The 23,205-nt window shown below is 41.1% G+C and overlaps 1 protein-coding gene across 1 annotated transcript in view; it reads left to right on the forward strand.

Moving 5' to 3' along the window:
• Positions 1-23,205, forward strand: part of USP53 (ubiquitin specific peptidase 53) — a 255,961-nt gene that overhangs the window by 198,278 nt on the left and 34,478 nt on the right. The window contains exon 14 of the mRNA XM_069230167.1: positions 21,061-21,160. Coding sequence (XP_069086268.1) covers positions 21,061-21,160 — 100 coding nt within the window. The remainder of the gene's footprint in view (positions 1-21,060; positions 21,161-23,205) is intronic.

Raw genomic sequence — 23,205 nt, forward strand, 5'->3', positions numbered from 1 at the left:
GATACAGGAGCATGTATCTAATGTTCATGGCTTGGAGCTTCGCCTTGATCTCCATGAACCCCTTATGAGAATTCTGCACCTTGTTTGTGTAATCAGGATAGAGATCTTGCAGTTCTCGTATAACGCCTTATCCGACTCACGTGCAGCACGTAAAACACAGTCTCGGTCCTTGCAGTTAAGCAAGCGGGCAATAATGGCTCTAGATGAAGCACCAGGCCGAGGAGGCGCGGCAAGGGCCCTATGTGCACGCTCCACCACAAAGACTCTAGATAGCCCAGTTAGCTGCAGCACCTCTCTGATCCAATTCTCGACAAAGGATTCCGTGGCAGACCCCTCTGCAAGCTCTGGAAAACCCAGCAACCTGATATTGTTCCGCCGGGGCCTCCCTTCTGTGTCCTCCAGCCACGCCTCTAACCATCCGACTGTGGAGGTGGCCTGCACCACTTGCTTTCGCAGCCTCCCCACCTCAGACTGTAGCTCCGCTATGGAACCGTCCGCCACCCTCACCTTGTCGGACACCTTCCAAGGGTCTGCCCGCAACAGATTGACCTCCACCGCCACCATCTCTATTTTACCTTCCAGTGCCACCCGGGAGCCCTGAAGGGCCGCAAGCAGCTCCGCTCGTGATGGCTCATCAGTGTTCAGTGGTGTACCAGCAGTATCTCCACTCACCTCCAATCTCGCTGCACGCTACGGGAGAACCACAGGGGTAGTATACTGTTCCATAGTGTTGCCCTGTGATGCATCCGTCTGTTTATGACGCCCCATTTTTCTCCTCGCCAGGTCCAAATGCAACTGGCAGCCTCCCGCAGAGTCCTGACAACAAAGCACCACAAAACAGTGTCCGCAGTTCTCCACTCCTTTAAGGACCACTATCCGGCCAAGCAATAAGATCAAATGGCTGCGAGTCTCTCCAGCAACCGAGGATCAAGCAGGACACACTCACCAACAAGGTCAGTATATGTTCAATAGCGCAGCGGAATGGCAAAAAAGTGAAGAAAAAGAAAAGCTGAAACAACTCTGCTAGGATGTCTAGGGGCACCTCCAGGTACTCTCGCCGCAGCACGCGCCGTCCAGCAGTGTGGTTCCGTGGGCCCAAATGCCCCAGGATGCCACCCCGTCACTCCAGGGCCTCAGGCTGACGCCACTGCACGCCTCTCAGCTTGCGCGTCCGTCCCCAAGTCTGCGGCCACACAGGCCCCTCCAGGCGTGGCAGCACAACATCTGCCCAACCTGCAGGCCCTGCCTGGCAGCGAGCCCAGGAAGCAAGCCCCCGGTGGAGGTCCTCGCCGTCACCACCAGTAAGGCCGCCCCTCTCGCCGCACGTCCTACCGACCCCTCCTGCACCAGCCGTGGCAGGCGGCCACCTCACCACCCGAAGTCGGCACCTTCATAGATCAGAGGGGGGTGGGGGCATCCACATCACACCTGCCCCCCGAGTCCACTCTGCCCACCGCCTGCCTGCAACGCGAGCCACGCGGCCCAACACCGCACCAGCGCGGCCGACACAGCGCCGACGGATCCTAAGAAGGGGATTCAGTCACGTCCAGGTCCACCAGACGTCCTCCTGATCCGAAAGCACGGCTCTCACGGCCCTGGGGTGCCTCAGGATCGTGGCAGGATATCGCCGGGGACGGGAGCGCACTAGAAGTGTGTCCCATCGCCCATGTTCCTTGGCCACGCCCCTATTTATTCTTCAATTCTAATTAATAACACCCCTTGTTTTAGTTCTCTCGAGCATTCTTATGTACCAGCAGTTTTGTGCAGGAACAACTTAACTATCTTCGCAACCCCGAAAGCATGTACATGGATGGGCAGCATGATATCACTCGCACTGCTGGTATGGACTTTGGTTTCCACTGATCTTAATCCAACATCTCTCTTAAGAGCACTAGATTGTAAAGAAAGACCGGTCAAACTACAAGTTTGTTCCTTAGTTTAAGGTTTATTCGGCTTGCCATGTTGTGACATCACCTCGCCAGCCCCAATGCTCAACTGACAACATCAGAATCCTAAGATTAACATTCTAATGGAACCTGGGAATCAAGGTTCCCCATAGGTCATGAATATGACACACTAATATTTAGAGTGCTTGGATATGTCTGGGTTTTAGAGGTACAAAAATATATGAAAATACCGTGTTTAACAACACTATAATACATTATATTGTTTTATTCTAAAGGGATACTAAATATAGTGCAAAAATCCTCCAGCTATCCAAGGGCAGGTGTTCAATTTTTACACAATAAAATGTGGAAAAATGCTTGATGCAATTCATTGTTGTGGACAAAAACAAATGGACTATTTTAAAATATAAATGGAAATAACCAAAATATAAATATTACAAGAAGCGGGAAAACTTTGGGTTGTGTGTAGAGTGCTTGTAGATAGAGCTTCATCTGTGTGTATATTGGAAAATCCATGTACAGAAAAGAACCTTTGATTACAGAAACAGCTTCCTTTCTGCTACACGTGGAAAAGTACTTCCCTATAAAAGCAATAAGGGGTTGACAGCTTTTTCTAAATACCAGTGTCAGTGACCTTGTGAAAAAGATTATGGCAGCACTCGACATGTAATCATTATTGCCCACTCATGCATTATAAGCCAGAGCCAAATGCAATTTAACAGCCATTATTAACCAACAACGAACAGCAGAAAGGTTTTCACAATGTTCAGTGTGTTCCAGTATTCTTCCACGTCCTGCTGCTCATCTTTTCTCTGCTACTACGGTTTACCTGTTCTTCGTTACTCACTCCAACCACAGTATAAACAACTTGCTGTTGAGTGTGTGCTTAGACCTATATAATACACAGGAGCCTGCAATCCCTGTATAAAAGCCTGTCTCTAGTTCCCTTATTACAGGCAACTTGTGACACACCTAGTCGCTTGTAATAAAGAAATGACATAGCCACTCAGCTGTCCTAACTTAATACATTTGGTTTCTGACATCACAATGCCCTCTGTTAGCCCCAGCAGCTGAGGGAAAGGTAGGTCACAGCGCATAATTAAACCTTCAGTTTCAAAAACGAAACCGGGTTTTCCTTCTGCTCTGTTTTTCTATATAAACAGAGATCAGCAGAAAGGAGATATTTATGGAAACAAGTTATTAAAGAAGTCTAGGATCTCACTACATGTTTCCACACAATCAGAGCTACAGTGTTTTTTTAAAATATGATTTATATTAAGCTAAGTGTAACATCTGTTTGCGCCAAATATCTAACAACTTTTGGTGTGTTTAGTTTTGCACTAGAGATTCTAATAGTATTTTTCATGTTTACAAATGTCAACAAACCAAAAATTTCTGAGAAGGGGGGGGTGGTATGGCCATGTATTAATGCCCCCTGCCATACATTTTAAGGTTATTGTAAGTCACTGCTGAGTTCCATGATCTTATAAAGGAACTTGGTCTACAGACTCGTCTCTCTTTATGATCCCGAAACACCACAGTAACTCGCAATATCTTTGTAATGTACTACATGTGATAGTTTTTCTCAGTATTAATATACCTGCTACATGCTCTCACCTATGAGCACATTGATCTACTCGTCGAAACACATGCAGTGTCTCCTTTACACCTTTATCCTGCCATGCTCTATCTCCTGTCATGGACCTATTACCTTTGCCAGTGCTTGGTTTTAAATTTGTTTTTACAAGAATATGTACAGGCAGACATATGTGTTTTTGTTGTTGTTTTTTTTTTTTAAGTGTTCCGATTAAAAGGTTCGCCATGGTAAACGACGGAGCTTAGTTTATATTTCCTTCCATCTTTCAAAAGGGAAAAGGTAACAAGAATGAGAGAAATGTTTCAAGACAGGCAGTTGGTTTCCCTAACTGAAATTTGAACCTACACCTTTACGGTATTCTGCTTCTCCATAATTCCATCTCTCCTTGAACTGGCATTTTCTTCAGTTCTCGTTTTCCGACTCCTTTTGGATCCATTAGTAACTGCCATTAACCTTTCCATCAATTTGTTTCTCACAAAAATGGTTTATTTTCCAGTTTATTTTCCAGCTCATTTGCTTTTATAGACAAGAGTGTTTTCCAGTAGTCTTTTTCCTGATGTTTTCTGAAATGTGAAAGGAGGTAGCGAAAGAAGATCCCCAGCTATAACTGCATGTGATCTGCCTGTCTTATTTCTACACTGCGAAGAAGTGTGAGTTTTGGCAAAATATGTTCAGGGGAATGCAAACTCATTAAGGAGAATGCAAAGATGGCCACCTAGGTGAGATTTCCAACAGCTGGGGGAGAGTTTGAGTGGTGTTCTCCCACAGTCCACCTCCACTGCAGCCCATCTGAGGTGACTTTGGATTTAAAACACTCTCTGTGGACTCCGTTCGGGACTCAATGCTCATGAGCACACCTGTTTTCATCAGCTTTCCAGAAACCCCAGTAGACCTCAGCCGGCAGTGAGAAAATGGTGACCACGGACACTTGTGGATAGGGCTGCCTCAGTACCCAGCTGCATTGCCTGCTTTCTCAAAGGCGGTCAGACACCCGAATCAGCTAAGGACTACAACGTAGACAACAAGACACTAAAGGTAAAGCGATTACACACTCACCAATCAATTTACAACTTGTGCAATGATAGCCGACACAAAAAGCCGCTAGCTCTGCAGCTACTGGTCACAGCTCTCATTACGGCTGGTGACTCTCACAAGCAGTGAGGATACAAAGAGCGTTCACATGAGGACTAATGGCATGACAACTTGACCATGTATCTCTCCTCTCAATATGTGAAAACATCCATTACACCTTTGATTTAGCCTCCCATGTAGGCCACAGCCCCATGTCCATACATGAACGGTCCTACCACCTACCTCGTGCTCCGTAAATTACCATTGCTATGGAATGCTAGTGATCCCACATACAACATGTGCACATGGTGATAGGACGCAATGACAAAACCGATCTCTTGGCGCTTTGCTCTCCTCATACTCACATTCCTCGAGACACCTACTCAGTTTTTCTGCGTGGCTACAACCCAAGGCCCAAATTACCTATTTGTCACATCAAGGAAACAGTTTACGTGCCTAGCTATATGCTAATTAAGTAAGTGTCCCTACTATCCCAACTACAGTGTGTAAAGCCATCATAGGAACAAGCTGGCAAACTCTGTCCATAATTCGACTGCAAGCTGCTCATCCGTCACAACATTGAGTCATGTGTTATCCTGGTGATATTATTCAGAGACCATAGACAATACGGGGGAGCACTTATACTCAATACATCAGCACACCAACCACATGGGAATGAGTATGTTGCCGCCTACTTAACCGTTTAATCAGTCTGATTAATGCAATCATAATTAGCCCAGTTTGAAACGTTGTGAGACCACAGAGTTCTTGGGCGATCTGAGCAGTCTACCTAGAGCTGACTCTAGACATTGTTCTGATCTTGGGGATGCATGAACGCTGGACAAATAATAACTGAGCTACTGTGCCTCCAACCTTAAGGTAGCCCAAACAGAGGCCAGAAGCCTTCCACACCGATCTGTGGCCCAACATTAATTTTGAAGTGACACCATCATCCTGCAGTCTTAAACCTTAATCTTCTTAGCCCTGTTTTGGACCAAACCAAAACTTCTACACTTCAGTAACGGCAGACAAAAAGGAGCTGCAAGACAAAGAGAGGAAGGCCTACAAAGACAATAAAGACCTAAAGTCCTGGTTATCAATGAAAAATTGACCTGGTCCTGATCCTGATCTCTCCTTCTTGCAAGGGCTAGCATGAAGCATCAGGATGAACACTGATCTTATGCAAATGGGAATCTAAGCCATGCGCAGGGAACTTAGATCACTTTGTACTACGAATTACTGAGGCAGAGTCAAGAGTCCGCATGTTGGATGATGAAGGGCGCAAGAACCAAAAATCGAAACTGGCTACTGGTAAGCAGATAAGTATGCTCTCTAGAATCATAACTGAGATAGAAAACAGGAATAGAAGAGGAAATTTAAAAATGTTTGGCCTGCCTGAAGGGTCTGAGGAACAAGCAGCATCATGTATTTCTTTCCTTGAACAATAGATACCTCATAACCTGAGCATCAAATTCGACAGACCTTTCAAAATCGAAAGAGCTTGCAGAGTCCCAACTAAGTCAATCCCAGGTTCCAAAACACAAAGACCACTCATTTTCCGACTGCTCAGATTCCAGCACTGGGAAGCGATCTTACTACGCATCAGAAAAATCAAGTCGCTCATCTGGAATGACAGTAAGGCTGGAATTATCCAGAGCCTAGCCAGAGAATCAGTATTTAGAAAAGGTTTCTAAGCATTCTGAAAATCACTCATGAGCATCACCTTCTCCTTCATTGGCGTGGATAGATTCAGAATCACCAACATGGGGAAAACTCTGATCTTTGATGACCCTGCCGATCCACAATCATACATAGAGAATCTCCAACAACAAGAAATTATTACTTGATCTAATAGCTCAGTAACACTCTGAAACCTATCCTCGACCGCTCGTCACCCAGACACATAATACTTACTTAATTTAATTTACAGTTGTGGTGGCCTCTACATTTCTTGTGTATCTATTTCATTATTGACATCTTGTGTTTATTGATATCTTGTGTATTTATACTTTTATTGATATATTTGGTTACTTCACTTTAAGTTAAACTAGTACACCCATTCCTGTCTTAAACAGTAAGCTAATTTTCTCCACACTTATCATTCATATATCTGATTACATAGACAATCAACCTATATTTGAGAATTTGTTCAGCTCTCGTAGCTCAACTCACAGCCTGCTAACATTCACAATCTGGTCCTTGATTCTAATAACCCCCATTCACCCTCATATTTGAGGCGCCTCAGTTCATTTACTTAATAGACTTAGTATGTGCTAATCAACAACATTGGTACACCCTCAATATTGCTGAAACGCTGAATTACTCACACAACTTTTACAACACCATCTTTCTGCTACATTCAGATCCACCCCTCTACACTATCCCATACAATATACACACCTAATCAACTCAATAGACATTGATCAACGTCACATTAGCATAAATACTCAACTCCAATATTTGAGAATAAGGTGCTTCACCCCATTTAATTACTCAACATTTGCTTACAATTTTCAGAATGTCAACTGCAGTCCTTTACGTAATTTTAACACTTAAAGTTATTCAGAGTTACCTTTTACTCTAAACAACCATTCTTGACCAGTTCATATGTTATAGATAGAAAGTTTAAGTGCAATACAAAGTATTTTTGGATAAATATCCCAACAATGTTTGAGAGATGCATTGTACATTTTTATTGTTCCGCTCTAGTCCAATGCGTATTTCACTCTGAATGTTTGTTACAAAAGATTTAAATGATTGCCATGATCATAGTTATATACTGCTTTCTGGCCACACAGTCCTTCCTGAAAGAAGAAGTCACTACCACCGGAGGGAACACCAATAACCGCTCTACTTTTTGTCTTCCCATCTGGCTGCGACTCTTCTCTAGCTCCCTTTCAGCTCTCCCAGGGCTTTCCCGTGGCTATTATTGGCCCCACCTTCCGACTTGGGCTCACCCACCCCGTCAAAAGACGGAAGATTATAGTGTATTGTCATAAACTCAAGGGGGACATTCTTCTACTTAAGGAGGCGAGAATAAATAAAAACATTGCCTGAAACCTCTTAAACAAATGGTACTCAGATCTACCGTGCTCTCCCGACTCTGACAAGAAAAATTGAGTTGTGATTATATTTGCAAGGGCTGCAGGTTTTGAAATACTCACAACCATACACGACACAGGGTGTCAATGGATCATTTCACATATCTCAAAAGATAGTGAAGAGTTATTTATCTTTAACATATATGCACCAACAGCAGACTCTCCCTCTTTTTGGATCGACCTTAATAAAAAAACTTCATGAAATTCCAAACGGTTCAGACATCTCTTTGGGAGGGACTTTCAACCTACCAATGGACCTAGTCCTAAATAGTTTATCCCCATCCAAAATTAGACCAGGAAAATCCCACATACAAATAAAAAGCCTATGCACCGCTCACAAACTCACAGATATATGGAGATTCTTCAATCCAACAAGCAGTGAATACACCTTTTTCTCTAATCCACATGGCCCCCACGCTAGGATCGACTATATACAGACTAACCAAAAAACTGACTCCTTCATGCTCCAGTCCCAGAAATGAACCCATTATTTCTGACCACGCATTCATATCTTTTGATCTCACATTAAACAACCTCCACAACCCGATAAAATATGGCATCTTAGTGACTCTCTACTATATTACCCAATTTTCAAAGAAGAAATAAATTCTGCAATTGTTAGTTATTTGAAAATGACTCCCAGGACATTTCACCACAAACCATTTGGGAAGCAATGAAAGCCACAATCGGAGGCAAAATAATTAGCATAATGGCCAATAAAAAATAAAACTACCAATAAAAAAACTAGAGGAACTTGTAACTAAAGTTAAGCAGCTTGAACATCTTCTTATCTCCAAACCCTCAAATGACGCTATCTGTAAACTCAAATCTCTAAAATACGAATAAAATAAACTGATAACTGAAAGTGAGAGAGCTCATATATGACGGAATATGAACAAAGAAAAGGAACTTTGGAAATTCAACAAGGCAGGGGAATTTCTTGCTAATTATCTTCAAGTTAAAAACCTGAGCTCCTCAATCACTGCTATCAAAAACAAATCAGGGAAAATACTTACAGAAACTAGAGGGATAGCTAGCTGTTTCGCCCAATAGTAAAAAGATCTGTATAACCCAAACTGGCAACCGAATATTGCAGAATGTGAAAAATATCTATGTAACATTAAATGACCCACAATTATGGAAACAAACAAACTTTCCTTAAACAAACATTTTGAAACAGAATAGATAAATGACGCGATCAAAACACTTAAAACTAAAAAGGCCCCAGGACGAGCCAGCTTCATAGCTCTCTTATATAAAACTTTTCAAACATTACTACCCCCCATCTGAAGTCCCTTTTTAACTATTGTGCCTCTGTAGGTACCACTGGCTCGAATTTTACTGAAGCAATTATTACAGTAATCTACAAAGACGGTAACGACCCTCTAGAAACAAATAAATATCATCCAATATCTCTATTTTATGTTGATTGTAAATTATATCCCAACATTTTAGCCTCAAGTTTAGAGAAAATACTTCCTTCACTAATGCATCCAACCCAACATTTTTACAGGCAGACTAGTCTTGGATGACATTAGGCTCTTGGCATATATTATGGAAAGAGCACCCCTCCTCCAAACCCCAGCTATGGCCCTGGATGCAGAAAAGCCCTTTGACAAGGTGTCTTGGTCCTTTCTTAGATCAGTAATATGCTAATTTAATTTTGACCACCAATTCGACCAAATGGTTTTCGTTCTGTTTCAAAACAGTCCAGCCAAAGTTAGAGGCAATGGTTCCCTATCAGAGAAATGTAACCTATCTCTAGGCACGAGGCAAGGTTGTCCCCCTTTCACTGCTGCTTTTTCTTCTAGCGGTAGAACCTCCAACTTTCTGAGTTAAGACATAACTCAGTCCTTAAGGGCATACATTTTGGTCCTATAACTCATTAGGTAGAGGCATATGCCCCTGATGTCCTCATCTGTTCGGAAAATGTGGACTCTGCCATTTCTGAAATTCTAGAACTAATTAATGCCTACTCCAAGGCTTCAGGCAACTTTTTAAATAAAGACAAAACAGAGGTATTCCATCTCAATCCAATTTGTACCTCTGCAATACTAGGCAACTATAATCTAAAATGGCCAAATCATCACCTTAAATGCCTAGTCCTAGAATTTAGCAATTCACTATCCGAATCCTGGACACACATTAAATATGTGCTCCTCAAAACAATACAAGATCTCGTAGAGGCTTGGTCACCCAAACATATGACATGGTGGAGAAGGCTGTAATGTACCAAAATGCTAATAGCCCCACAAGTACACTTTATAACTAGCATGCTTCGTCCACATTTGTTCAGTACTTTGTTTAAACTTTTCAGTAAACCTGTTTCCAAAGTTTATTTGGTGTGTTAAAAAACACTGAATTACAAACAAGATATTATTAATGAGTAAAGAAAAAGAGGGAGTGGGCCTCCCCAACTTCAGCAAACTTCAAATGGCTTTCCTCCTCAAACAAGCTATACAGTGGCTACATCCATACACTTTACTCCCACCCCTATGGGCAGATATAGAGGCGGCTCTTGTCCATCCTTTCACACCCCAAGCAGTTATCTCACTGAATCATGTCAAACCTGTACACTCAGCCAACCTAGAGACACATTAATGGCAATTAAGGATTTAGACAAGAAATGTATGATTAAAGGTAAACAATCATCGTACGCCTCACTTTGACATAATCTATTGATTAAAATTAATGGTAAATTCCCCCCACTGTCATGCCTGGTCTTCCCCAAATATCCTAAATGTCAAAGACGTGTTGAACAAAACAAACCACATTCCATTTTCTTTCATACAAGCAACCTGCAACCTACTCAATGAAGAATTTTTTAACTTCCTCAAACTCAAAGTCAGAATTAATAGTCACCTGTAGTTCTGAAACCCACAAAAACCAAGTAGCCTTAATATACTGAACCTACTCGCATCACAAGATCACCAAGTATCGAAAATATACAAAGTCCTCCAAGAACACATTCAAAGCCCCTTTCAGAGACAGCAACACAAATGGCTAGATCTTTGCCTCAAATAGGGATATGCTCATCTAACTGATGAAACCTGGACACAAATTGTGGAAATGTTACAAAGCTAAAGATCTCCCCTATAATATTGCAATGTAAATATTGGATATTACACAGATCCTTTTGGACCGCCGGCAAAATTAGGCAAATTGGGACTTCTTAACTCAGACAAAAGCTGAAACTGCTCCTCTGAGGTCAGTGACCTCTATCACATGATCTTCTACTGCCCTATGCTTCGTCCTTACTGGAATGACGTTAATAAAACCATTAACACCAGCTTCCACTGCGATGTCATCCTGGACCCAGTTCTAATTTCCCAAGGCCCCTGGATACTCCACATCACTATGCTACTTAACAAACCAGAATTCTTGCTATTTGACCTACTCCTAACCATAGGGATCAAAACGATCCTCTGTGACTGGAAAGATTTCAAAGCCATCGTTGACCATACTTGGTAGGCCTAGGTTTGCTTTCTCAGAAGTGCAGATAAAAATATACTCAATCAAAATTTCAACCTGTACAAATCCAGATGACTTTGGCTTCCCCTGGATGCATATACGCAATCTCTTACTACTTAGGTTACGATTAATCCACCTTGATTCGCTGACTAACCACCCCACTTTTTCACAGATGAACACTTGGGTGGTCCCCCTCCCTTTATCTTGATCTTTTTTTCTCCTCTCGCCCCACCCTCATTGCGAGAAGCAGCCCTTGTTTTGTTCATGGTAGACAACGACTGAACCCCAATAGCCGGGTATATCGCTATACTTTCATACTCCTAATTCTTTAACCTACTTTGTTACCTGGTACCACTGTTTCTGATACAGAACTCATAAACAATTTCTTCCTTGTACCTGATCATGATGCTCATACTGCTATCTAACACTCCTGCTTCTCGCTTACTCCATTATTTTGTGACTTGTAAGTTCCTATTTATTTGCTTTTTACTGCTCACTGCTGTTTTTTCTGTACCACAAAATATTCAATAAAATTTTATAATAATAATAAAAGGAAAATCCCTAGGACAGTGAGGGCATCAATCTGCGAAAGGAGAGGAAAGTGCTAAAAAACTCTAGATGTTCAGAGAAGGAAAACCATACTCCAGGGCGTAGTAATTTAAAATTGACCATCTAAAAAGCAGTGGGCTGCAGGGTGGAGGGGTGAGATGACCAAAATTCGAGATGCACGGTTTCCATGAGGAGCAGGGTCAGTACTGATTTGCATTAGGTGGACCTTTAGCTAGAGTGGCTCGGTTGGAGAAAAGTGATGGATTGCAATGCTAGCCTGAGTGATTCCCTTCGATTAGACTATTTGCAAGTCTTCAACCCCTCACCTTTTGTTTGTTTGATTGTCAGGAGTATGCCTGGCCACCTGAGACTGGTGCAGCTTTCCAAGTGTATTCACCCATTTAGGGGGGTACTTCTACAGGTGCATCTTTACTATTTTTTCCTTACACAAGTAACTATATGGGCGTGGTTCACAAAGGTAACTTGCACTTCTAAGTAATGTATACTTCTGAGTAAGTTTAAAAAAATTTCACTGTTCACAAAATCTGTAAGTAAATGTACTCCAAAGGTGTACCTTAAGTATCTCCACCAAATTGAAAGAGCCCTTCATGTAAATCCTAAAGTAGTCATGTAGATTTACTGAGCATCAATCCTGAACTCGGGTATTTAAAAGTGTTCTCATATATGTGATAATGAAGTAAAAGGAGGCTGCGTGAAATAAAATGTTTGTTGAGGATCACACATTTAGAACAAGCAGCGAAACCAGTATTGATACCAGGTGATCTGGTTTCACATTTTGAAATGTAACCACCAGATGTAACTCTCTCTCTCTTTTTTACCTGTTTTATTTACAGCATAGGTCACTGTTTTGTCTTCTGTTCTTGGCCCACAACGTAAAAACTTACACAGACATAGCAGACCCAACTCTGGCCCCTAACCAAACTACCAGGCTAATAGTGCATTTATTGGGGAGGAGGGGTTAAAACATCTGCCTGAAGCTACACCCCTGACCATCCTGTGCACCAAAAGTAAGAGAAGGTGCCCCCTCCACCTTTAGCAGCCCTGACCTATCTGAGGAGTCACACTTGAGCAGAAACATCACAGTTCCGGCTTGTCCTCATTGCTGTGGTGAGGCTAGATATGAACAGAAACATTAAAAACTTGCTCAGTGTCGACAACCAACATGTTTGAATCTTTCACAATGACTAATAGGACTTTGTCATCAAGCAACTGATGTTGAGGATGATGATATGCTTGAGCATTAAATTTCGAAGTATCTACATTTAGATACTTCATCAGAAATCTAGTCACCATACTTGCTTGAATACTCTGCGCCAAGAATGAAGACTCTGATCATCATCCCAGAACTTTCAATTAACCTATCTCCAATAGAGGTTGGATCTTCTATGAAACAGACTCAATCCAAGGCATTTCAGCAACCTACATCTCCCACTGACTAGAGGAGATACCTGTCCAGAACTCCTTCCCAAAGGAGGTCACTGACATCAAAAGAACATGCACTAATGCTGCACACAGCAAGACGTGGTAAAACTCTAAGAATAGACTTTGCTGCTAGCCGAAGCAATGTTGTAGGCCATGGTGATTGTATCTTCCCAGATGGGATAGTACACCCAGATGCACTTCATCATATACAGACCACGCGCACACAAAACACCAGAATATTAATTTGCCTTTATCGTCAGCACTCTCTCTCTCTCTCTCTCTCTCTCTCTCTCAAGAATGTCTCATACATGTGACCTCACCACTTTCCTTGTTGTCTTGCTGCCAAGTGCAGCTGAGCTCAGCCTCCTCATAATTGCTCCTCATTCCAACACATCATCTATTTTTAACCTCATGTTCCAGCCGGTCTGCATACGGTGTTCCAGGGTTCAACGAGCTAGCAGTGGAGTAATTTGTACACCTCCATAGGCCAATGCTAGATGACCATCTTTTGTAAGGACCGATCTTCACCCGGACTCATTATGGTAGCTGTTTCTTTTGCACAAAAAAGTCAGTCACACCTGTCAACAAAAGCAAGTGATTGGGTGCCATAGTATATGCAGGTGCATCTTCTGTAACAGATGTGTCCCTACGAAAGTCATTTTGGAGAGTATGCTAAATATTTCCAAATGGCAGATGTTAAGTGACAGGATTTTCAAGAATGTTGACTGAAGGTCTGTTCGTGTCATCTCTTAATAACTGCAGTAGTGGCTTCCTTTCATTTAGCATTTAATTGATATTGCCAGCCAGGCACTTAGGAGATATTATGGCTCGGTCCAGCTGGATTCAAGCTTGATGCGCAACAGAAAATTCAGAGTCTTGCATACAACTGGATTGTATGAAGATACAGGTGGAAACTTTGAAACTGGTCTGACTAGAAAGAAATGAATAGTTTAAGATCTTATTGCAGCTCCGAGAAGAAGTACTATCAGGAGCAAGGGTCAAACCGTCAATTGCAGCAGCTTCTGACTCCTTGGAAACAAATTTCCCACCAACAAAAATGTTCTGTGTGCAAAGGTAGGCAAAAACTATCTGTAGTAGGAAATGCCCCTGCACCATAGAAACAGAAGCCACCTCCTACACCTGGCCTATAGAGCAAGCTAGTATTGACGATCATATCACATAACATTGTAGTTTAGCCAATTATAGTAGAAGATTGATGGTGCTGAATATTGTGAAAATACCCCTTCATTACAAGAGTGCTCTTAATATCAGTTTCCTGTATTTTGGTGGAGGGATGTTGGGAGGCAAAATCCTCGATTCTGGCTGTATCCCTGCATCAAAATAGAGTTGGATTCATTTTGCTTGGAATGAGGAATAGTACGTGGACCTGAAAACACCAGGTCCATTTTGGTGTTTTACCACATTCTAGCTGAAATCTGCATCCATATAGTGCCTGCTAATTGCTAATAGCAGTTTGTAAATGGATATGGGTATTTTGTTTTGGTTTGTGGTAAAGGTACACTGGGGAAGGACGGGCAATAGCATCAGATTATGTTTAAGAGGAAAGCAACATCTTACTCCATGGGAAAATAGTGGAACCAGTTTCTTCAAGATGATTTTTTCCTGACAGGTAATAGTTTCAAAGCGAGAAGTCATACCATCGAAATAAAAACTGCAAATTAGTGCATCATTTTTAAGAAATATAGGATGATGGACCTCATCATATTTACACCCAACCGAATCGGAGGGACTGTGTGCGCGCGATCAACTTGCCTGGTGTATATTTTTCACATCTAAATTGCAAAACAGTGAAACTTTTTGTGATTAATAGTCCAAAACACCATTAGAAATGCAAGGTCTTTTCATTTGGCCTGAAATCACTTGCACACGCGTTCCCAAAATGTATGGCAGTGCATGTAAGAAGGAAAAAAATATTTTCATCTGTCCCCATTTGAAAGATTGGCTAGTTAAAGCATCCTACTAAAAATTTCAATTTCCAGACAACAGCCTCTCTTTTCTAAACCCTTTGACCGTATTTCAGTTATCCAGATGTGTCCGACTTCGTTTCATATTATGCACTACCTAGGCGTGCCTCAGAGCACCCGAAAAGGGAAAGTGCTTTGTAGACAGCCTTCTGATGGCCAGGGAGTGCGCTTCCTACGTGTCAAACATCAATTTCAACAACTGCCGCAGTGTATTTTAGAAGAGTTGCAAGTGAGTCCTAAGCTGAGGCTCTGCGCAATTCTTGCAACTTGAGATTCTCAAAAATGCTTAAACTTCGCCTCCAGATATGAAAATGCCTTTTTCTATCAACTGGTTAGATACATTTGCTTTTTTATTAGTCATATTAATTGTAAATCTGCTGATAATATGACACACTTTAAAGCCAGAATGAGCCCAATAGCAGACAAATGGATGAGACAATATTACTACCTGGGCCCTCCATTTTAGACATCGCACAAGAGGTTGCAGTGCAGATTTGATCTCCGCTTCAAACCAAGTTGTTGAATTCTCCAATATACCCTCCTTGATATTGGTACAATTGTTCAAAAATTCTTCAAATATGGCAATTTAATACTCTCCCAAGATTATCTGTAAAAGAGGCAAAATCCACTTCGTATTTCTGGTGCTTTTTACGGAAACTAAAGAAATAAAATAAATTCTGGAGTAATTAATGCATATTCTGTGGTGATTGCTTCTCATGTTTTTTTTATAGGATTTTTGTGACTACCTATTAACATTGAATGTTAAGGTGGTGTTATGCATAAAAAAAGACCTTTTATAGAGAATGCATTCTTCCAGAACTCCCAAGTTCTTATGAAGCATTTTGGTACCCTAACAATATCTACATGAGAAAAAGAGGGTAGCAAAATGCGTGCTATAAATGTGCCCACAGTGGTTTCTTTGCTCATATCTTTGATGACTCCACCTAGTGGAGTGCAAGTTTTTATCAGATTGTGACGACAGACAAAGCTTTGTTAAATATTCCATAGGAAGCAGTCAGAGAGAAAATAACTTCAATTTGCTGTAATACTTGATGCTTTGTAGCTAGCCCTGTATGTCTGTAGAACTTCAAAGTAGCATGGATATCCACCAAATACTTTGGCTTCTACTTTGATCAGTGCTCTCCTTCAATGAAAGCACCCCAAAACGCATAGTATTGCATCATTCTCCTCTGAAAACGCAGACTTTTTTCCTAACTCATATCTTCTGTGCAGTGGTACATGCCTGCTTCAGCCACCAAGTCAGTGTCCGTGCAACATTTGCAGGCCTCTCTAATGTCACTTTCATGGCCCTGAAAGCTGTCTTGCAGGGAGTGCAGATAGTCTAATACTGGTCAACCCATTATTCCATCTAACCCCTACATTCAGGAACCTTCACTGTCTCCAGCTTCCTTCATAGATCACATTTAAGGTGCTGTAGCAAATCCATTAGCAGCCAGAAACCTGACTGTTTTGTAGAAAGTCTTACGCTTACGGGTCGCACCAACACAACTCATGAAGACCCCCAAGACTAAGGAGGTGGAAACAAAAAAGCAGACTTATTTTCAGAATTTGACCCCTGTAAAGCTTGCCTCTCCTAGACTTTCGGAAAGACCTCAAGACCTTTCTTTACTCAGCCCCACATTGCACCCACAGTAGTGCTTGCTTTCTCTTGTAGTACTTATTCATGTGCCTCCTGCCCCTTGCTGTCTGGACTGTTGAAATATAATTGCTTTACTACTTGTTTGTAAACATCTGAATGACGCTTGTGTATCCAATGTATTGGGTTAAGTAATTTCCAATTATCAACAAATGTTTTATTCAGTTTGTCTCTATGAAACCACATAAGTTAAAAAAAAAAAAAAAAACAACAACAACAATCATAAAATAATAAAGAACAGTTTATCACAATATTCATGGTAAAACTTTAAAACAGAAAATATTTAGAAACATTTACCTAAAATAACAAAGAAGGTATAATGTTGACAGTACCATGGTCTTAGCTTAACAAATATATTAGTTTAAGAGCACTTGTAAGAAAACCAAGACTGGAATGTAATTTGGACAATTCAGCTCTTAGCAAAGATAGAAAATAAAGTTTCGGATATTACTGAAAAAACATGCAAAACAACATAGAATTCACAGCGAACTGGGCTGAGACTAAATCGAAGGGGCAAGCAGGCAATTGGTCAGCGGGGGCCCAGCCTTCAGGGAAAATGAAAAGGAAAGTGAACCATGCCCATCTTAAAACATGCTAACAAAAACCTTTGTCTCGCCTTGTACACCAGGGGGCGGTGGGGCTCAATTGAGGAAGCAGTTTGAATTGATACGTGAGATGTCACTGAAGGTTTTAGCAATTCATTCTCCTTTCTAAGGACGCATCTACGATTTTAAAAAGTCTATTAATCCAAGGCACATCCTGCTTGGTAAGTAAAGAGGTTTTCAAACCATGTCTGCCAATCCTTGGGGAGACCGATTTAATATATTTAAGCCAGGGAATCTTTATTGCTCCTTCCATAGAGATACAATCTTTTATTTCAACTGCGTTAAACTCTGCCTCGTGCCAGATATAAATCCAGAGCAATAAAGGCTCGAGATAGATAACATCCTCTAGATAGATTTGGGGTTGTAACTCTTAAAATCGTCTAAAAGCCTATTCTCTTCATTTTGCAAATTGGAAACATTGGCATAACCCCTCATCCCTGCTCCATAACGCACAATAGACATGCATTTGGATTTACATTTTTAAAATTGGTATAAGCAGTTTGGAGCCCAATTTCTAAGCAAAATCAAAAACAGTTCCTAGAGGTTTCACTAATTGTTGCATTCTTACTGTTAATAAATGTTGCCATGTATTCATATTTTCAGTAAAGCCACTAGAGATTTCCCATGCTGTCTTCCAACTGTTAATAAATGTTGCAATTTGTTTACATTTTCAAAACGAACTCCCAAATAGGGAAAGGAACTGACCATACTGATGGTTTGTCATTAATCTTGTGTGCACTAGATTTAGTTGATTTAGGGCTAAACACCTTCATAAATGTTTTAGTAAGTTCTAATCGTTCCATAAAAGAACAAAGGGCTTCAGGTTTTTCTTTAGATTGTTTGCTGACCTATCCAACTGTTACTGTGACGTTGGCATAAAGTAATACGTGGCTCGGATGTGAGCCCTCTAACTCAATTTCCTGGCCCTGAGTAATCAAGTCTTCTAACTGGTACACAAAATAGAAATTGGGCCAGGATACAGCCGTGGCCAACACCAGTGGCAAAACTGAAAGAATTCATACATTCGCTTCCAGCTCCATATCTTACTCTCATTGAGAGATTGATATGTAACTGATGCCAAAAATGTTGCTGTGACATCGACTACCATGGAAAGCATAATCAACCACTACTTGTTCTATTAATACAGTTGAAACCAGAGCTTAAGTTCATGAAAGCCAAGTGCATCAGACCATGATTGGCAATTTTGTATTTATTTATGAAGAGATGCAAGTTAAGGCACTGATCTGTGGTACCCATCCCTGATCTAAAACCAAACTGATGGTCTGAAATGAAATTATTTTCCTTGGCCCACTGAGGCAGCCTGTCCTGCAACTTTTACAATTGACTCGAAAAATGAAATTGGATCATAATAGACAGGGTTTCCTATATGTCATTTTTGTAAGCTGACACAGTAATTGATTGAATCTATAACAGTAGAAAATTAGAGCTTGTGGCAGAGTTTCAAGTGTGAGTAATAATCTGGACCACAAATCACGGGTATTCTTATATAAATCCATAGGTTCTCCGTCACAGCCACCAACCTCTTCCTTAGTGACGATGATGAGTGAAGCAAAAGATAAATCAGTCTATGAGTTCATGATTAACTCAGAGGTTGGAACTGGGAAGATGCTACTAAGATGTATAACCTAGTCTTTAGAGTGGATTGGTATTTCCAGAGAAGGAATAATATTGTCCCACAAGGAAAAGAAAATTTATCACTTTCCAGCAATCCCTATGCCCTATGGTTATGTAATGCACACTGCATTATGCTTCTCCCATGGCTCCTTTCTCATTGCTGAATTTCTAGCTTTAATTTTTTTAATTACAAGCCTTTTTTTATTCCTAGCCAAAACCTCAGTCTTTTCACATGGGATCTTCTTTAATTCCATCAATAAAATATGATAGGTTGTTGCATCAGAACCCTTTTTAAGTCTGGCAAAATTGCAATTAAATGAAGCAGTCACCACCAGCCTTTTAACAGTGGCTAGATTAAATGAGGCTAAACTAGAATTACAGTCCGTCTCATCATCCAAACAACAAAACTCTTTGCTTGCACTGCATTCCTGCAGTTCTTCAGAAGCAAGTTAGAATTCATTAATTAAAGCTATGGCAAAAGGAGTTCCTTCTGAGCAAAGTTGTTAAGAGGATACAGGCTATAACAATGGTTTGGGTTTCCAGACAGAGACAGTAATTGAACAATGGTAAGGTCACTGCTCAGAATTATTGTTGGTAGAACTGGAATCAATAGCTATGACATCATGAGGAACCTTGGTCCCTGCCAACAGCACAGTGGGGTTGGAGTTAATAAAGGTGCTCCCTTGGTTGGACTACTAAGTAATTTAAGTGGGATTACAAGAGAGGCATAATACCTTCCCCCCAAGAAGTAGTGACTGATGTAAATTGGTAAATTTCCAATTGTAAAGTGGCTAGAGGCCTTTAATTTAGGTACTAGTTGCAGTGTAGTGTTCTCAGTAGCTGAGAGTCATGTTTGTACTTGCTCAAATAGCCCTTTTATCAAAGACGCTAAGTGAACCAGAACTAAATCAGGTGTAGTTTGCGTTTGTGTCCTCCTTTCTTTTCTCTCACTTTTAGGCCTAATGTTCATACAGCAGGTTTTCGACCCGCCAATTTGATTGAGGGTGGTGACCATCCTTGTTTCACCTCTGTCAGCTACTGACTGGTGCAGGCGGACCCAGTTTGCTAGTTTGGCTCAGTCTTCATCTGGGTGCGCCTGCACAGCGGGAGCACTCTTTGTAACACTAAGCAGGTCCTAAGAGCCAGGTAGCGCTAAGCAAGGGGTGTTGTGGGGGTGGTCTTGCCCCCACACACTGGATTTTAGGTACAGCCTGGTGTACAGGCACATGTTGCAGAGTAGCACTACGGCCACTGTAGTGTTATGCTGCCTCCACTAATACGGCCGCTGCCCCTGACAAAAACAGTACGGGACACCCACCTTGAAAAAAATTCTGTGGACACCCATGCTGGGAGGTATAGTCTCTCCATCCCAGGCAGGAAAAATGCCAACAAATAGTCCTGGTTCCCGTGCAGAAGGAGCAAGAAAAGCGCTTTATAGTGCTAAGTAAGTTACTCTTCCCCCTGTGTCCTGGTGAAACCTGGAAGGTGTAGTGGCTCCCTCCCAGCTAAGAAAAGTCCCAACAGACAGTCCTGTATCCCTAATCCTATTTTTTATGAAGTGCTCTGCTGCCATCGCAGGCTAGGGCCACTGTCTTCAGTTAATGCTAATAGAATAATGTAATAACGCTAATAAAAATAAAAGCATAAAATACATTCCAAGTAAATGGAACATAGAGTAGTAATATAGGCCACGCGTCTTCTGTAGAACAGGGTTGTTGATTCTGATTTACATAATTGGCTGCCTTTTTAGTGTGCAGCTGAGGTATAATGATGCTTGGCAGTTCCAGGGAGGTATCCATAATAGCATAGAAGGGTATTCACAATTGTTTCCCGACATGTTCCTCAATACTTATACTTGTTAAACATACAATAAGTGCATAAAGGCATACATCATAAGCTTTGTAGTTTGAAATGGGCCAGTATTTACTTTAGAAATGTTTACATTGAGTTTCAATTATGTTTCAGTTCAAAAAGTCTTAAAATGCAATCCTTTTCTTTTATAGTGATGTATTTCAAAACACAAAATGTTTGTTTTTCAGGTTTGAAGACTGAAAAAACTGCATGGCAAGTCAATGATAGGCCTCAGGATAACATTTCCTCGGAGTCAGATTTGCAGAAGCGTAGTCTTCAGCATCAAAGGTAACGGAGAAACATGCTTCATTGATATCGTTTGCTGTTTTTAAATAATATAAACTTTCAAGGGGATTTGTCATGAAATGCTGATGAAATAGTATATGTAATGCTTAAAATGTCAATTCTAAATTTTATGTTACCCAGAGGTATGCCTATAGAAGAGCAGAAGTAGGAGAAGAATGTGACACAGCAAAAAACTAAAGAAAGCAGGCGGCTAGTTAAAATCAGAAAAAATGCAACAGTCATTCAAGCCAAGTCCCTTCAGTAGACGTGGTCCTGTTTTATGCATTCTTTTTCATGCAAATTGCCCCTTTTGGTCTTTCTTTTTAGTATGACGTTTGCACGTTTTATTTTCTGTAGTCATATGACTTAATTTTCGAAATCAGCCCAAATGTGGTTGGAAGGCCATTCGAATTTCCACTTTGCTTTTGTTTGTGTATCCACCATGATGAGGATAGTTGTAAACATTCCAGGGCAGTAAACCTCCAAACCTTCGGGAAGACTGAAGCTGGGGCAGTTCTGACTGATTTTAACCGTTTTTGTCCAAGACCCTAATTATTGTATTCTCTTTGTGTCTAGTGAACTAGGGAAGAGATGTGAAGTGGGTCTGCAGACCATCCTTTAACAAAGTAAACACGAGAAGCTGTATCCATACCATTTTTGGGATGGTTCTGCTTTAGGAACCCACACAGTCAACCAGTATATGATGCTGCACAAGTTCCTCGACCATTTTGCAGTGTCTGCTCATTGTAATTGATAATTGATGCTGAATAGTGAATAGGTGTTGACTGAATCTTCATTCCTGAGTGAATAAATGGTGCCTAGTGTTTTTCGCATGAAGGCGTTGTGCTTCAGTTGTAACGCGTATGTGCCCTAATTACCAAATTGCTGAAATGTAGAGAGAGTAGAATGCAGATGCTCAACCAGTATTGGGACTCAAGGAGAGTGATTGACATTATGCCACTGGTATGCTCTCTTTAATAGTCATCTGGTTTCAGAGGGAATAAGTTCACACCAGTCTCCATGGTGCACAGGGCCTTTCAAAACTAAGGCTATTTATTCCCATAAAAACAATTCCTAATTTGTGGTGCTATCACAAATTTGTTGATCTGTTCAACTGCGTCATCATTCGTATGGTGCTGAAAATATTAATGGACTGATTTCGGTGTAGAGCCTTCTCAATGCAGGTAGATTGCCTCTAGAATTCTCTTTTACCATTCATAAAAAAAGAAAAAACAGGACAACCAATGGGCTTTTGGGCAGGGATTAAAAAATTGTCTGTTGCCTAACTGGGGCACACGCTTATCTGGTCTGACCTTTCCCCAGTGCCAAGACACTTATTTTGACAAATGCTCTACTCTATAAATGCCTAAAGAATACAAAACTGTGATCATCCCTGGGACTTTATGCAGGTCCCGAATGGGAAAGAAGTACACTACTCATGAAAGTAGTGTGCAAGATGAAAACTGTAAGAGGGCAGAAACACCTGCTTATGTATTGTCGAGGGTAGGCTGAGGAAGATTTGATCCACCAATATGTCAGGAAGGGGCTGTCCTTCCATATTTTCTGCAGCTTGCAAGGTCACATCTTCAAACAAGTTGTTCTGTATCATACTGATGGTAAAGGATTTCCTTGTTCGGTTTTTCTAAGGTGTTTCCGCAAATCAACATCCCTGGCATTGGGTAAGAATTAAATGTGATCTCAAACAAATTAATGTGTCATCCTTTTGAACCTGTTCATGAAGCAAAGGTATTTTTATTTATTTATATTCGAATTTTCTCATAGCTGTTAACACTGCAGCGTTGGTTACCGAGATAAAGGCTTTCTCTGTTGAGGAGCCTTTTTTGTTATTCCACAGGGAATAGGTAGGTTTTTGTGCGATGATCTTTTGTTCTTTCACAAGTCGTGTCAGACTTGCGTTTTAATCGACATGTGAATTTGGCTTAACATAAGTAACAGCCATTTGTTTCTTCTGCTGCGACAATGGCGGAAGCTCCGGTTTCACCCATATGGAATGTTTGATGCAAAAAAGTACCTGTAATGAACTGGCT

The sequence above is a fragment of the Pleurodeles waltl genome, chromosome 1_1 (assembly GCF_031143425.1).
Source record: "Pleurodeles waltl isolate 20211129_DDA chromosome 1_1, aPleWal1.hap1.20221129, whole genome shotgun sequence".
NCBI lineage: Eukaryota > Metazoa > Chordata > Amphibia > Caudata > Salamandridae > Pleurodeles > Pleurodeles waltl.